This window comes from Mustela lutreola, chromosome 11, assembly GCF_030435805.1.
Source record: "Mustela lutreola isolate mMusLut2 chromosome 11, mMusLut2.pri, whole genome shotgun sequence".
NCBI lineage: Eukaryota > Metazoa > Chordata > Mammalia > Carnivora > Mustelidae > Mustela > Mustela lutreola.
The window spans coordinates 45,725,983-45,739,647 of NC_081300.1; the positions used below are offsets into that span (position 1 = coordinate 45,725,983).

At 38.0% G+C, this 13,665-nt stretch overlaps 1 protein-coding gene across 6 annotated transcripts in view; it reads left to right on the forward strand.

Annotated features, from left to right (window-relative positions):
- Positions 1-13,665, forward strand: part of ZNF521 (zinc finger protein 521) — a 277,871-nt gene that overhangs the window by 26,522 nt on the left and 237,684 nt on the right. For 5 of the 6 annotated variants that reach the window (XM_059138909.1, XM_059138903.1, XM_059138907.1 and 2 more), the window contains one exon: positions 2,101-2,280. Coding sequence is in view for 5 of the 6 variants with exons in the window: in XM_059138903.1 (XP_058994886.1) it covers positions 2,101-2,280 (180 nt within the window). In the remaining variant the exon portion in view is untranslated. The remainder of the gene's footprint in view (positions 1-2,100; positions 2,281-13,665) is intronic. The other variant, XM_059138908.1, reaches the window with a different exon arrangement.

Consider the following 13,665-nt stretch of genomic DNA (forward strand, 5'->3'; position numbering starts at 1 on the left):
GACTGCCTTCCAACAAGTGCTTAGTGGTGTGAGGGCCTGTCTGCCGGAATTGGGACGGTTATTTATTTTCTGGACTTTCTTTCTAATTTGGCAGTATTCTAGCACATAGTTTTAGTTTGTTGGAGATCTTTGAACCACTGCCTATTTGTTGCGTCTGCGGCTCTACATGAAACATCTGAAACCAGCAAAGTCAAATGTGATGGGATCATCGTGCCAATTTTGGGAAATGTAGGCATGTAGGTACTTTTTAATTCGGTGGTACCCGATCTGTTCCTGTTTATAGCAAAAATAGCAGTTGAAGGACTTTTTATGTACGTTCTGTTTCCCCCTCACTCTTCTCCCTTTTTATCATCACTAAGTAATATTTACTAAGCCCTCACCTGGCCACAGTGCTATGCTGGGCAAAGTACAAGACACACAGAAAAGATCCTGTGATCACTCCCCTGGGAATGAGCAGCCAAACCCCCAGTCTATTGAAACGGGCCCTGTGTAGAGCATGGAGATAATAATTTTCCAGATGGCAAATCAACCCAAATTACCAATTCACTTAAACACTACGTTCTTTAAAAACGAATCAACAAACAGAATACTCGTTCTTTGAGATGAGAACTCTGCTTTGTTCATGAACCCAAGAGATTATTATATATATTGAAATGGAAGTTGATTTTGGCATACGTGAATCATCTGAAGGGTGGTGATAGAGTGAAGTTTATTGCAGACGTGAAGAAAGGCTTTAGAACAACTGCCAGCAAAAAGGGGACCACAGTGACTTGTAAGGAGTAGGGTTTGTAGATGCGTGTTACACGCTGGGCATCAAAGAGCAGCATTTCCATACGGGACGATGGTGGAGTGGTGGCACTTACAGACTTTTCTAAGAAATCTAGGCTAATTTTGATTCTGTGAATTCTTGATTTTAACATTTCAAATTTTATCTCCCCATATGAAAAAAAATTGACTACAGATAATGCATTACATATTTCTTAGGTATCTTGATACAACTCTTTTATAACCATTTTATTGACTATATTTTGAGACATAATTTTATATTTCTGACATCGGAGGACTTTTCGCTGTTAGAAATTAATGTCCCATAAATTATGTCACCGATTATATTACCCAGTTTCCCCTAAAGAGGCATATTCTCTCTTTCTCTTCCTTCCCCACCTTTGCTTTCTTGTGAAGAAGAGGGGTGCCACCAAGATGTTTGGGGGCACGTCTCTAAGTTGAGTCAAAGACAGCACATAGAGTCAATAAGTATTTAAAGTATGTATAGAGCTCTAAGTAAAAATGTTACGTGTGTTTTACTCTCTTACTCCCTGTTGCTATTTGTGTATGATTCTTAGGGGTAGGCTAGAACTATTTGTAGTTTTACCGCCACCTTAGCTTTTCCACATTGGTAATGCTGGTGTAAGTCGTCGACTTAATTGTAATTTATAATTGCTCCTCATATGTATTGCTTTTTTTGGGTGATTGCTTGTTTGAAAACAGGAGACATGCCAATATATTTACACTTGAATCCGTGTTTGTAAGAATGGTTTGCTGCATGGTAGAGCTTATTTTGCTATCGCTGTCTAACAAATAATGGGGTAACTGTGTGTTTTGACCGGTTTGTAAGTAAAGGTCAATTTCGTGCCTATGGTAATTAGCTTAGCTTATTCTAGACTTTTGGCTAATTCAGGTAATTTCCCGTGAAACAGTATATTTAGCAGAAAGGGAATTCATTCTTAAGCACAGTGGTTTTTTTTCCCTTTACATCGGAGACTTTAATTTTAAAAGTGATTTATCTCTACCTTTTAAGCAAAAGCGCCGAAAAGGCCCTGAAAAATGGCAACGTTCACCTGAAAGGTGGATGGATGAGTTACTTGAAGGAAGCGAGAAGAGTCCCGCGTGGTGGAGGAAAGGCAAAGCTTCCACCCTCCTGAAGCGACACCTCTTAGGGAAGACTCACTTTGGGTTCCGGTAGAATAAAATGTGCCCAAGGCCCTCCTTTTGTAGCTTTGAGGAAAATGGTGCTTCTGTTTTTGGTAGCAAGAAGATTAAACGTTACTTGAAAAGAACCCGTCTTTAAATCCCATACTTACAGTCTTGCTTTTCTTTCAGACCCCAACTGTAAACTTGAAGACAAGGCTGAAGATGGAGAGGCACTAGACTGTAAGAAGAGGCCGGAAGACGGAGAGGAGCTGGAAGACGAGGCTGTGCACAGCTGTGACAGCTGCCTCCAGGTGTTTGAGTCACTGAGCGACATCACCGAACACAAGATTAATCAATGTCAGTTGACAGGTAAACAATACTTATCACTTCTTGTCTTCGCACACTGTTCTATTTCTGATTTTTTCAGTTTGTACTTTTTCTTTCTCTCTCTCCCCATTGTTTTACTCCCACACTTGAACACATGGGTACGTCTAGAAGTGCTTTAGGAAGAATTCTAAGATGGTGGTTTGTGGCAAACTCAGCGTCACGGTCCATAGAGTATGAATTGAACCTGATTTTCATAGCTAGTGGGTATTTTTCCTTCCTCCCTTCCTTCCTTCTTGAATCCAGAATCTAACATGATGGTTATAATAAAGTTAAAAAAAAAAAAAAAAAAGAAAGAAGAAGAAACTTTTGAATATTTTTTCAAAGAAATGTAGAGTATCTTAACTTATTTTGATGTAAATATCACTTCCTCAGGGGAACTTTGCTTGATGCCTCTGTGCCTGAGTTTGGTACCTTTTTGTCTTCCCACATAGTACCCCCTACCCATTACATCTTAACAGTTTCCATGCCATGTGTTCACTTCCCTCTGTCCCTCTTTAGACTCCGAGCTCACGGATGGCAGAAACTGTGTCTTATTTGTCATTGTATTCCCTGAGCCTTGCACAGTGCCTGGCCCACAGTAGATTCCCACAAAGGTGCGGCTGTTATTCTGCTATGCAGTTCATGGGATGGATCCGATTTAAAATAACAAGAAGGGTGACGACATGTTCAGTTTAATGGTTGAATAAAACTAACACTCAGTTTGCCAAATTTCTATCCTCCTTAGAAAAAGTCTCTAAGAACAGACTATATCAGGCTGAGTGGGACATTTTAGGTAGATACATTTTTTTAGATTCCTGTCATTTTTCTCCTATTTGAAGCTGACATTCTCTGGCTGTGTGTGTGTGTGTGTGTGTGTGTGTGTGTGTGTAACTCTCTCTTTCTCTCCTTCTCTTAGTTTCCCAGCACGAATCTTTCTTCCATTACCCATGTATAGGAAGTGTATTTAGTAAAAAGTGATTCTCCAACTGTTTTTTATAGAATATTGATATTTTTGTAAGATTTTAAAAGGTGTTCCATTTTAGTCAGGGTTTCTGAACAGATATTGGTGGGAATGTTGGATTAAGTCCAATGAAATAGGCTTCTTTATTAAAGCACACTGTTGGGGCGCCTGGGTGTCTCAGTGGGTTAAAGCCTCTGCCTTCGGCTCAGGTCATGATCTCAGGGTCCTGGGATCAGGCCCCGCATACGCATACGGATCCCTGCTCAGTGGGGAGCCTGCTTCCCCACATCTCTCTCTGCCTGCCTCTCTGCCTACTTGTGATCTCTGCCTCTCAAATAAATAAATAAATCTTAAAAAAAAAAAGTGCACTGTGGATCTTTACAAAGGAACTACAGTGACTAAGTTTAGGCCTTAGAATCTTCTTTCTTTCAGAAAACCCATTTCCTTTGGTTGGAACTTAAGTCTGACCATTGATGTTACATATATAAATACTGGCCATAATACATATTTTCTGTGGTTTTTAGGATTTTTGGTTACTTTTATCTTGTTATAGTACCAAACTTAGGAAAAATTACAAAAACAATCCATAGACTACCCAGCACTATTTACTTAATTCACTGACTCAATGATTATTTATATTTCATCCCATTTACTCTATTATTATCTTTTTCTTTCACTGATTTTTTCTTAATCACCTGAGAAAAGACTGGTGACATCCAACCCTTTTAAATATATCTTACGTATTTCCTAAGAACAAATATTCTCTCACGTGACCACAGCATACTTCTTGAACTCAGAAAAGTTAACATTTAACACCGTAAGAAAACTATTATCTAATCCACGATCGATATTTAAATGTGAATACTTATTTCAGTAATGTCCTTTAGAGCTTTTCTTCTTGTCTAGGATTTGGGATCATGTAGAACATTTACTTGTCATGTCTCTTTTGTTTCCTTTCACCTGGAATGATCCCTCAGCCTTTCTTTGTCTTTCTTGATCGTGATATTTTTTAAGAGTCTCTGTCAGCTACTTTATAGAGTACCTCTCTGTATTTAGGATTTGGGCTTACCGATTACATTCGAGTTACATCATTCTGTGGCAGGAACACCACCCAAATGATGTTGTGCTCTACTGCGTGCATTAGGTCTGGAGGCATGTGATGCTGATTTGTCCTCATGTTGATGATGTTAACACTGAATACTTCTTTAAGGTGGTACCCACCAACTTTCTCCAGCGTAAAGTTACTATCTTCCCTTCGTAAGTATTAATTTGTGGGAAGATGCTTTGACACCATATAAATATCCTCATCCTCATAAAAATCCATTAACTCTGTAATTTTTGTCGTTATTAGCCTTCTACCACAATTTCCTTTCTTATTCGTTCACTTTTTTGTTTATTGGTATCACTTTGGGCTTTTGGATTTTACTTTATTCAGTGTCAAAATTCATTACTGTTATTATTTGGTGCCTGAGATTTAGCCAGTGGGAATCCCTTCAGACAGGATCTTGTGTTGGTTTCATATGTCTCCATCATTATTTGAGGACTTACCTTAGTTTCAGCTGAACATAAATGCCCCAGGCTCATCATATTCTTGTCCCAGTCCCATAATTAGCCTTTCCCCCCCCAAGGAGCTCTCATTCTTTTAAGAAGAAATGTATTTAGAAACCACGATATGGGCACTAGGGGTGCTCATTGCTGTAGGTGTATATAGAGCCTTCCAACAGACAGAATTAGGAAGTGTATATGTAAATTTAATATAATATACACATGAGAACCATGTGTTCATGTTGATGCTTCTATTTCAATCCAACACTTCAGGTTCATCCCCAGGTTCCTCTCCATCTTTGTTACTACAGTCTTTGGCAGTGAGAAACCTAGCTTCATCATCCCTAATATATTGACAAGAGTATGCCTTAAGCCATTTCTGAGTTGCTTACTCTTATCATCAAGACAAGCAGACCAACTAACTAGTTTCACAGCTGCTTACTAATGCTATAATTTTAATGTAACATCTACATACAGTGAAATTGATAAATCATAAGTGTACAATGATGAATTTTGACAAAACACATATACCCACATGACCCACATCCCTCTTGAGATAATTTCCTGCATCCTAGAAATTTCTCTCGTACCCCTTTCTGATCAATAATGCTCCGCTAGAAGTCACTAGCTTTTAAGTTGCTTAAACCACAGATTAGTTTGAGAACATCTTGTGAGTGGAATCATGCAGTAGATACTCTGTTTTGGAGTCCAGCTTCTTTTGTTCAGTATATTGCCTGTGAGAGTCATCCATGTTGTGTAGATGAATAATGTGTTCTTTTTTATTGCTGAGTAGTGTTCCATAATTTGAATGTGTCATAATTTGTTTCTGTTCTCCCATTGGGAGACATTTTGGTTATTTTTAGCTTTTGGTTTTTATGAATAAAGTTGTGACTCTCCCTAGATAGGTCTTTCTGTTTTATTTTTCTTGATTTAATAAGTAGGGATAGAATTGCTGAGTCATGGGAAAAGGGTGGTGAGATACCTTGAACTGTATAAAGCACTTTGGAACCTTTTCCCAAAGTGGTTGCTCCATTTTACACTCCCACTAGCCATGTTGAGAGTTCCAGTTGTGCTACCTTGCTCACATGTGTGTTGTAGTCTTTTTAAATTTAGCATTCTTTTGGGTGTGTATTGGTGTTCTTTGTGGATTTATGTGCATTTTCTAGCTCATATACATTTAATTGACTTGACTTAGTGCATTTTTTTATCCCTTAGAATGCATAATTTTTGGAAAGTCCCATTAAGTGCAGACAATTAGTACGATTCTGTTTTCAGTAGAATACCTGGTGTTTTAAAAGAAGGTTTACTCATGTAGAATCATCACTACTGTTTGAGCAAAGACATAGGGACTTGACTGACATGGCTGGTGTATACTACGCCAGCAAGAAATCTTACCTTAGGTGAGAGTGGGCTGTTAAACAAGCCTTCAGTTCTGTTTAGCGTTTATTTTTTATTGAGTTTCTGCCATATAGTCATCCTTACGTTCAGCTTTATGAAATAGAATAGAAGCAAAAGATACTATTCCTTTACAACTTTATATATTATATAATATGTATTCCTTTATATATTATACAACTTTAATATCAGTGCAGAAAATACTGGATTTTCAGCACATGGTATGGTGAAGATATTTATGGGTTAAATGTGGTTTTTCTTCAAAGGTGAAAAAAAAAACTCACCCTAATAAAATATTGGTTTATTTTGATCTTAAGCTTTCTAAAAGTAGGGAATCTAGTTTGTGTTCACATACCACGACCTTTTAATCAAAGGTAGGAAAACAGACTTATTTGTGACAACGAAAGACATTTCAGGAAAGGTGAATCTGGTAAGACTTCGTCCTGTTTGCTGTTATTTCAGGATGATTTCTCTGGGAGGGTAGAAGACTGACGTGGAAAAGCAAAAGTGGAGCTCAGAGAGAGAGAAAAGGGGGGGGGGACGAAATCAGCAATCATTCACATTTGTTGAAGGTGTTGAAGTTGAAACTTGAGTTGGCGAAGGGTACCCTTCAGACTAATCTGAAAAAGATTAAAGATCCTTGGAAGTATTTTAATTAAAAAAGGTAATACGATGCTTTTACCTTCTTCTTTGATTAAATCATTTTAATGTAAGTTGGGAGGTCCAAGTCTTCCCATTCATGTTTCCTGCTTCTTGAGTTAACTCTTTTCCTGCTGCTTTTGTTTGTTTTCCCCTACCCCGATGGACAAAGGATCCATAGGGTAGGGAAAAGCAAAGGAGGAGAAAGTGTCCTCCTTTGGCAAGGAAGGTATTTCCAGTTTTATCTTCCCCTCTTAATGTACTCTTTCTCTCACTGATTTTTTTTCACTCTCTTTGTCTTTTAACTTCATCTGGCCCCATTTGTATCCTTGTTCATTCCCTCAGATTCCTGTCCTTTCTGTAAGACTCTTCGTCTTTGGATTTTCCCTATTTCTCTGCTTCCTTTCTGCTTGGTTTACAGTCTCCCTGCGCTTCCTCCATTTTTCCCTTGCTCTTTTCCTTCCCTTCTATTAAACTTGACGTCTTTACTTCCATGTGTGGGCCACCCCAGCGACCCCATAAACCTGAAGACTTTTTGGTCAATGATTCACATGAAGAAAGAGGGGATTCTGAGTAATGTTCTGAAGGATTAACTGTAGAGTAGACTTAGGAGAGAAAGCAATGTTAAAACTTGTTGATTTGTAAAATAATAGAAAACTGAGGTATTCTGTGGTATGACACCTGCTGGAGTTACTGAGGGGAGTTCGATTGTCAGAGAACTGGTAGATACTTGATTTCAGATTCTTTCCATCCTATAACTGAGGGTTTCCTGGTAACTTGAAATTTGTTCGTTTGGTGACTTTCATCCCCAAGAGTGAGGCACATTCCTTGGGGAGCCCGCCTAGATGAAAACTGATTCATTCTACAGTAGAAGTCTTGAAACCCTGCTATAGCTTTACCAAGTGACCCCAGAGTAGACCGAGCCTTAGAAGATGAAGTTCAAATAGGAACGAGTTGACCATTTCTAGACCCAGATTTGAAAGTCATCATGTGGATTAAGTATGCCCCAGATCAGTTCATGAGTAGATTTTAGTAACCTTGACTGAACTCAGCCACTGGGGACCTAGAGATCTAAGGGATCGTACACATAATTCATGGAGTTCATCACTGAGAGGTGTTCTGGAATGTGGGCACTCTTCTGGACAAGCACTCTGATCTAGGAAACAAAACAGTCCATAAGGATAAGGAGGGACAAAGTGGCACGCATCAGGAAGAGTTCTTTCTTTTTGTCTCATGGTGCAATTTTCTTCTCGTATGCAGTCCAACATGTGTAAGTAAGTTATGGATCATCCCTGCTTGAAGGAATACAGGGAAGGAGGAAAGGAAAAAAAAAAATTAAATCCCACTTTTCAATTGTAGCAGTAGATGGAAACCACCTGTCCTGCCTCGGCCTTGCTTTCCTTTTCTTGGAGGCTGGAAGGGAGGGAAATCAACAGTCTAATGCTGTTGGGACTCTCTGATGCAGAAGACAGATTATCAAAATATATATTTAAAGAAGGAAAAGCACAGAGAACCTCTCATTTTACTAATCCACAAACCCTATCATTTCTTGCCAATTCCCTTAGGGGGTGGGGAGGGCTGGAAGCCAGAGGGGTCTCATCACACTTCTCAACAAAGATTTAATAGCAGGGTGCTATGGGGAAGGCTGAGATTACGGAGACTTTATTATGCTTACAAAACTGAGTACGAACTAGCATTGTAAATCATCAAAACTAAGCTACACTTAACAGGATAAATGTGTAAAGTGCATTTGGTAATACTGTATGCTTGTTGTTCTGAGTCAGTTTTCTCTTCTCTCCTGCTAATTTGCAAACTTGAGTCGTCTGTTAAGTGTTCTTTCACATCATTAAAGCGAATTGCCTGGGTATAAATGCAGAAAAACCTGAATAACATTGTATTAGTTCTTAACCCTCTGGCCCACCATAACATTGGTAAAATGAGTGAGTAGAGATGCGTATCACAGCAAGCCTGTCAGACTTTGGGGGGGCATGTTTGTAGACCAGATTTTTAAAACCCTAGCGTATTTGTGGCTCCTTTACAAATATTATTATTACTGTACAGGCTCACGTTTTTGAGGAAAATGAACTTAATTGAGAAGTAGATGCTGTGCATCCGATAAAATAATGTGTTCATTTAATTTAATTTTAAAAGTTATGAGACTTCTTGGAAGCTTCAGTAGGTTTTGTGTACTGAAGACTTTTCAACATCTGGATTTTTTTTTTTTCCAAAGAATTTTTTTTTAAGAAGTGAAAGTGATTGTACATGAGTTATATGGTTGTGGTAAATTAAAGACTGGCTGGTTCCATCTAAAAACCAGTATGCCAGGGCGCCTGGGTGGCTCAGTGGGTTAAGCCTCTGCCTTCGGCTCAGGTCATGGTCCCAGGGTCCTGGGATCGAGTCCCGTATCGGGCTCTCTGCTCAACAGGGAGCCTGCTTCCCTCTCTCTCTCTGCCTGCCTCTTTGTCTACTTGTGATCTCTGTCTGTCAAGTAAATAAAAAAATCTATAAAAAACAAACAAACAAACAAACCAGTATGCCAACAGCTAGTTCTGTTGGCAAAGGGTATTAAGGAAACTGAGTATTTTATGGAATGAAGCACTATTTTCATGGAAGCATGTTGAAACTGTTTTTAAGACTTTTGTTTTTTCCTTTCTAAAGCGTTAGTTGAAATAAAGTACATGAAATAAATGTGGTATTTTAACTTTTTAGCTTATATTAATTACATTTAAGGCTTATAACTTATTTGCATATTTCTGTGTTAATTTTTGTATTAATTCATTATTCATACTTTTTTATTAATCATTTATGTGTTAATTAGCTATCTATTTCTATGTAATTAGGCTAAAGGCATTGTGTGTTTTATTTTTTTCCCTCTATTTTGATCAATTCCTTGTGTCCTACCTTAAATTTTTTTTTTTTTAGATTTTTTTTTTTTAAGATTTTATTTATTTGTTAGAGAGAGAGAGAGAGAGAGTGCACAAAGGGAGAGGGAGAAGCAGACTCCCTGCTGAGAAGGGAACCGAGTGCAGGGACTCCATCCCAGGACCCTGAGATCATTACTGATCCCCAGGCAGACACTTAACCGACTGAGCCACCAGGGTGCCCTTATTTTATTTTTTTTCTTGTTTTGTTTGTTTTTTTAGCCTATTTTTTTCCTCCAAATCCCCAAGCCCCCAAAATGCAGTTTCACGGCCTCCACCAATTCCATTCCCGGTCCCTATTCCACACACTTCTTATTTTTTAGACTAGTGTTTTCCAAACTTTGATAAGAAAAAATTAGTTTGCATCTTTGTCATACGTATTTATCAGCACATCTCATAGATGGACGTATGTATACAACATTTACCAAAGCAGAAATCGAAAACTGAGGTCAAGATGAAACACACAGGTATTTAAAATAAATTTATGTTGTTTTGAAGTCCTGGTCCAGATTCACTTTTTTAACAATTCATTTTAATGACTGTCTTCCCGAGCCACCAAAGATCGAATGCACGTTGTTGTTACACTTTTCAGTGAGGTTCATCATCATCATCCATGGTGGATCTAAGCCCATATTTCAAATAACTTTCCTGATAATGTCAGTTTTGTTTCACAGTTTGGAATCAGGTCTGATTAAATCGCTTCCATCCTTTATGCAGTGGCTGACAAACAGCTTTTTCTAGGAGTGGCCGTGGCCAGATTTGCCATTTTCTTGGTGATTACTTGTGTTCCACTATCAATGTCCTGCAGTTTTCCTCACAGAAGACCTTAAAAACCACTTGTCAAAATTTGAGGATTTGTGCAAATTATACTAACTTACATTCCCTAATATGATCCCAAAGTCTCTTTTACTGGGCTCGGTAGACCTGCATTATTTTGAAGCATGGGAAGAGACTGGAAAAGCAAGGGGACCCCAGGCTGATGGGGGGTACGAAATATCTTCCTGCTCCCAAGAAGGTCTGCTTTGTTTCTGGCTGGTGTCTGTTCTGATTGGTTAATAAATATTCAGAGTATCTTCTCTGTCCTAGGATTTGTACCCTGTATTGCAGAGACCATTCTTCTTGACTGCCATATGCTACATCGTGTGAAAAAGCTCGCTAATCTGTGCTCCTCTCAGTTCAGATGAAGTGATGGGGTTGAGTGTGTTGTTTTCATGGTCTGGTTGGGCCATGACTAAATTCTATACGTTTACAAGAAAAAGCAATCGTCCCTAATTGGTTCCAACCTCTGAGCCCTTGGCCGAGTGAGCTCCTTTCTCTGGGTTTGGAGGAGGGGTCAGTGAATCTATTACCTGCTCTGAAAGCTTTGTTATTTTCACACTGAACTTCCGGTATTAGTATGTAGTCTACCGTTCTCTTCTTAATATATTTGTTTGCGAAATTCTCTGTCAAAACATGAATGTAAACTAATCATTTTTGTTCCATTTTCTTCATGCTCATTGAATGCTTTTGTGCACCGTATTTGGGATTTATAAAAGGACTGTACTGATGAGTTATGTTTTCCCACTGTGAATGAGCTATTACCTATATTAATTTACTAAAATTAAATAGTTGAAATGTTGAAGGGGTAACTTAAGAAATATTTTTATGTATTTTTGATGTGCGTTTTGAAATTGGTGCTTTTATTCTCAGCCTGCTTTAATAACTTGTACATCACAAGAAATCTACCGGTTATGAATGAAAAGTTCCTAAAGGGTGAAGGTGCTAGAAATAGAAAATAAATGGGTGCATTCACTCTGTTTTTTACAAGTACAACCTAAGTGGAGGATGTCACATACTCGCTAGAACTATACTTGCAAATTACCTGCTCCTTAATTAATTTGAGGTTTTAGAAATTAGCATTTTGACATGAATATAATCCAAGAAAAAAAATTAGCATTATTTGTCTCTGTAGCAAACATTGTTACCTTTGGATGTCTTGTGGAACCACAACTGTTAGATAAATGGTTTTGCCTTAGTTGTGTAATTGATAATGAATATATAATCATCTAATTCTGTGGTTCCAGGATTTATTTGCCAAAAATTGTAAATAAAATGTCAAGAACATAATCCATGGGAGAATATCTCCAAGAATTTCCACTGCGTCCTTGATGGTCATTGATGGTAATTAAAGCTGTCAGTTTGTCTCTGTGGAGAAGTGTAAAAATTATAAATGAAGGGATGTATTTGGGATGTGGAAACAGTGGGGCCTCTTTTGTGCAGAAGGTGAATTAAAAGAGATCAACGATTTCCTAGGCCCTACGCAGCCATTCAGTCTGTCTTACAAGCGGGGCAGAGCGTAATAATTTGGATACAGTTGTGTGCACACAAGGGCTCTGCCACATGTAGCCTGTTCTCAAATGTGAAATTCAACAGAATAAAACTTAAGATGTTGAATTTTTACATGTTTGCACGAGTGCACTTAATTTTTTTTCCCCCCGCATTACCCTACGTAGGATGCTTCCTTTAAAGGGTGGTGAGTTGCTAAAGGAGTGTTAGAAGTAGACTGTTTCCCCATTCTTTCTCTTTGTGCTAGGTCTATGGCTGGGGATCTTGTCTTTGGGGAATGGCAGCAATGTCACAGAGATCTATGACCTCTTAATAGGCCTTGGGAGGGGAAGGCAAGAATCATTCTACACTGTGCCTCAGGGCTTAGTTCCTTTAAACTTCAAGGAATTGGACTGGAACTCTTCACTCCTTCTTTCTTTCAGCTTTACCTTCAGGGGAAATTGATCGATTAGAGGTGATTATTCCACAAACTCTGAACCCTTTTCCCCTCTTTGTTCCAACTGGAGCTTCTCAAAGTTTAAAGGGATTGTGTCTCCTGGGTGTATTGTAGAATGAATTTAAGTAGATTATTGGGTAGAACTCTTTGAACACGCATTAAAAGTGCTAAAAAATATATTTGGAACAGAAGGAAATATTTGAAGCCAAAAGATAAAGAAACATTTGTTTCAGTGCTAATTATAATGTAATTATAGGGGATATTTTTGAGAAACGATTAGTTGCTAGATGTAGAATCTTAGTAGTGCTTCAAACCAAGAAAATAACAGGGTCAGTATAACAAATGGACAAATGTGGAAAATCTGGATGGTGTAAGTCACTAATGGGACCAAAGACATCCATAAATGACTAGGTTTATAGATGTCCTCTGTTAACCACAGCCAGATTCTACTAATTGATGGCTTTTGGTTTTTTCTAACATCTTTGTTTAACAAAAACAAAATGATATTTATCTAATTTTTTTTTTTTTTTGCATGCATGATAGATTTGTCTTATGGACACTGTGGACCTCGTTTGAATGATGTCTCTTACCACATCAATTTAGTTTTTTCCTCTTTAAAAAAATCTAATTCTTCTTCAACTCTATCTACCCACAGAGCAGTATTAGCTCCCCCTGGTGACTAAATAAAAATGTAGACAAGAATGATTGGGTTGATGAGCTTCATTAACTTTAATCTTTAAATGCATAATTAATATTAAGATGCATACAGTAGGCTTGTACTCTGAACTGTTTTCCAAGTAAAAATTCTAATTAGTCTTGAGAAATGTCCATTTTCATATCAGTATCTACATAATGAACCTGGTTGATCTTATGTGGCTTTCTTGGAGTTGTGCCCATTTTAATGACCCCAGAGCTCTTGGTTTTCTGATGTGGGAGATGTTGGAACAGAGGGTAAATATTCAGATCTTCTGTACACTAGGAGCTCATTACCAACAGAAAATAAAAGCAAAAGCAACTACCAATTTACCTATCTCTATCATTCTTACAAAATAGACTTTCTGTAGAGAAGGTTATCATTGTTAGAAGATTTAAAAGAAGCATTCTTTTAGAAAAACACTGTTACACATTCAAACACTAAGATGTATGTTTTTGTCATATCAAGAAAA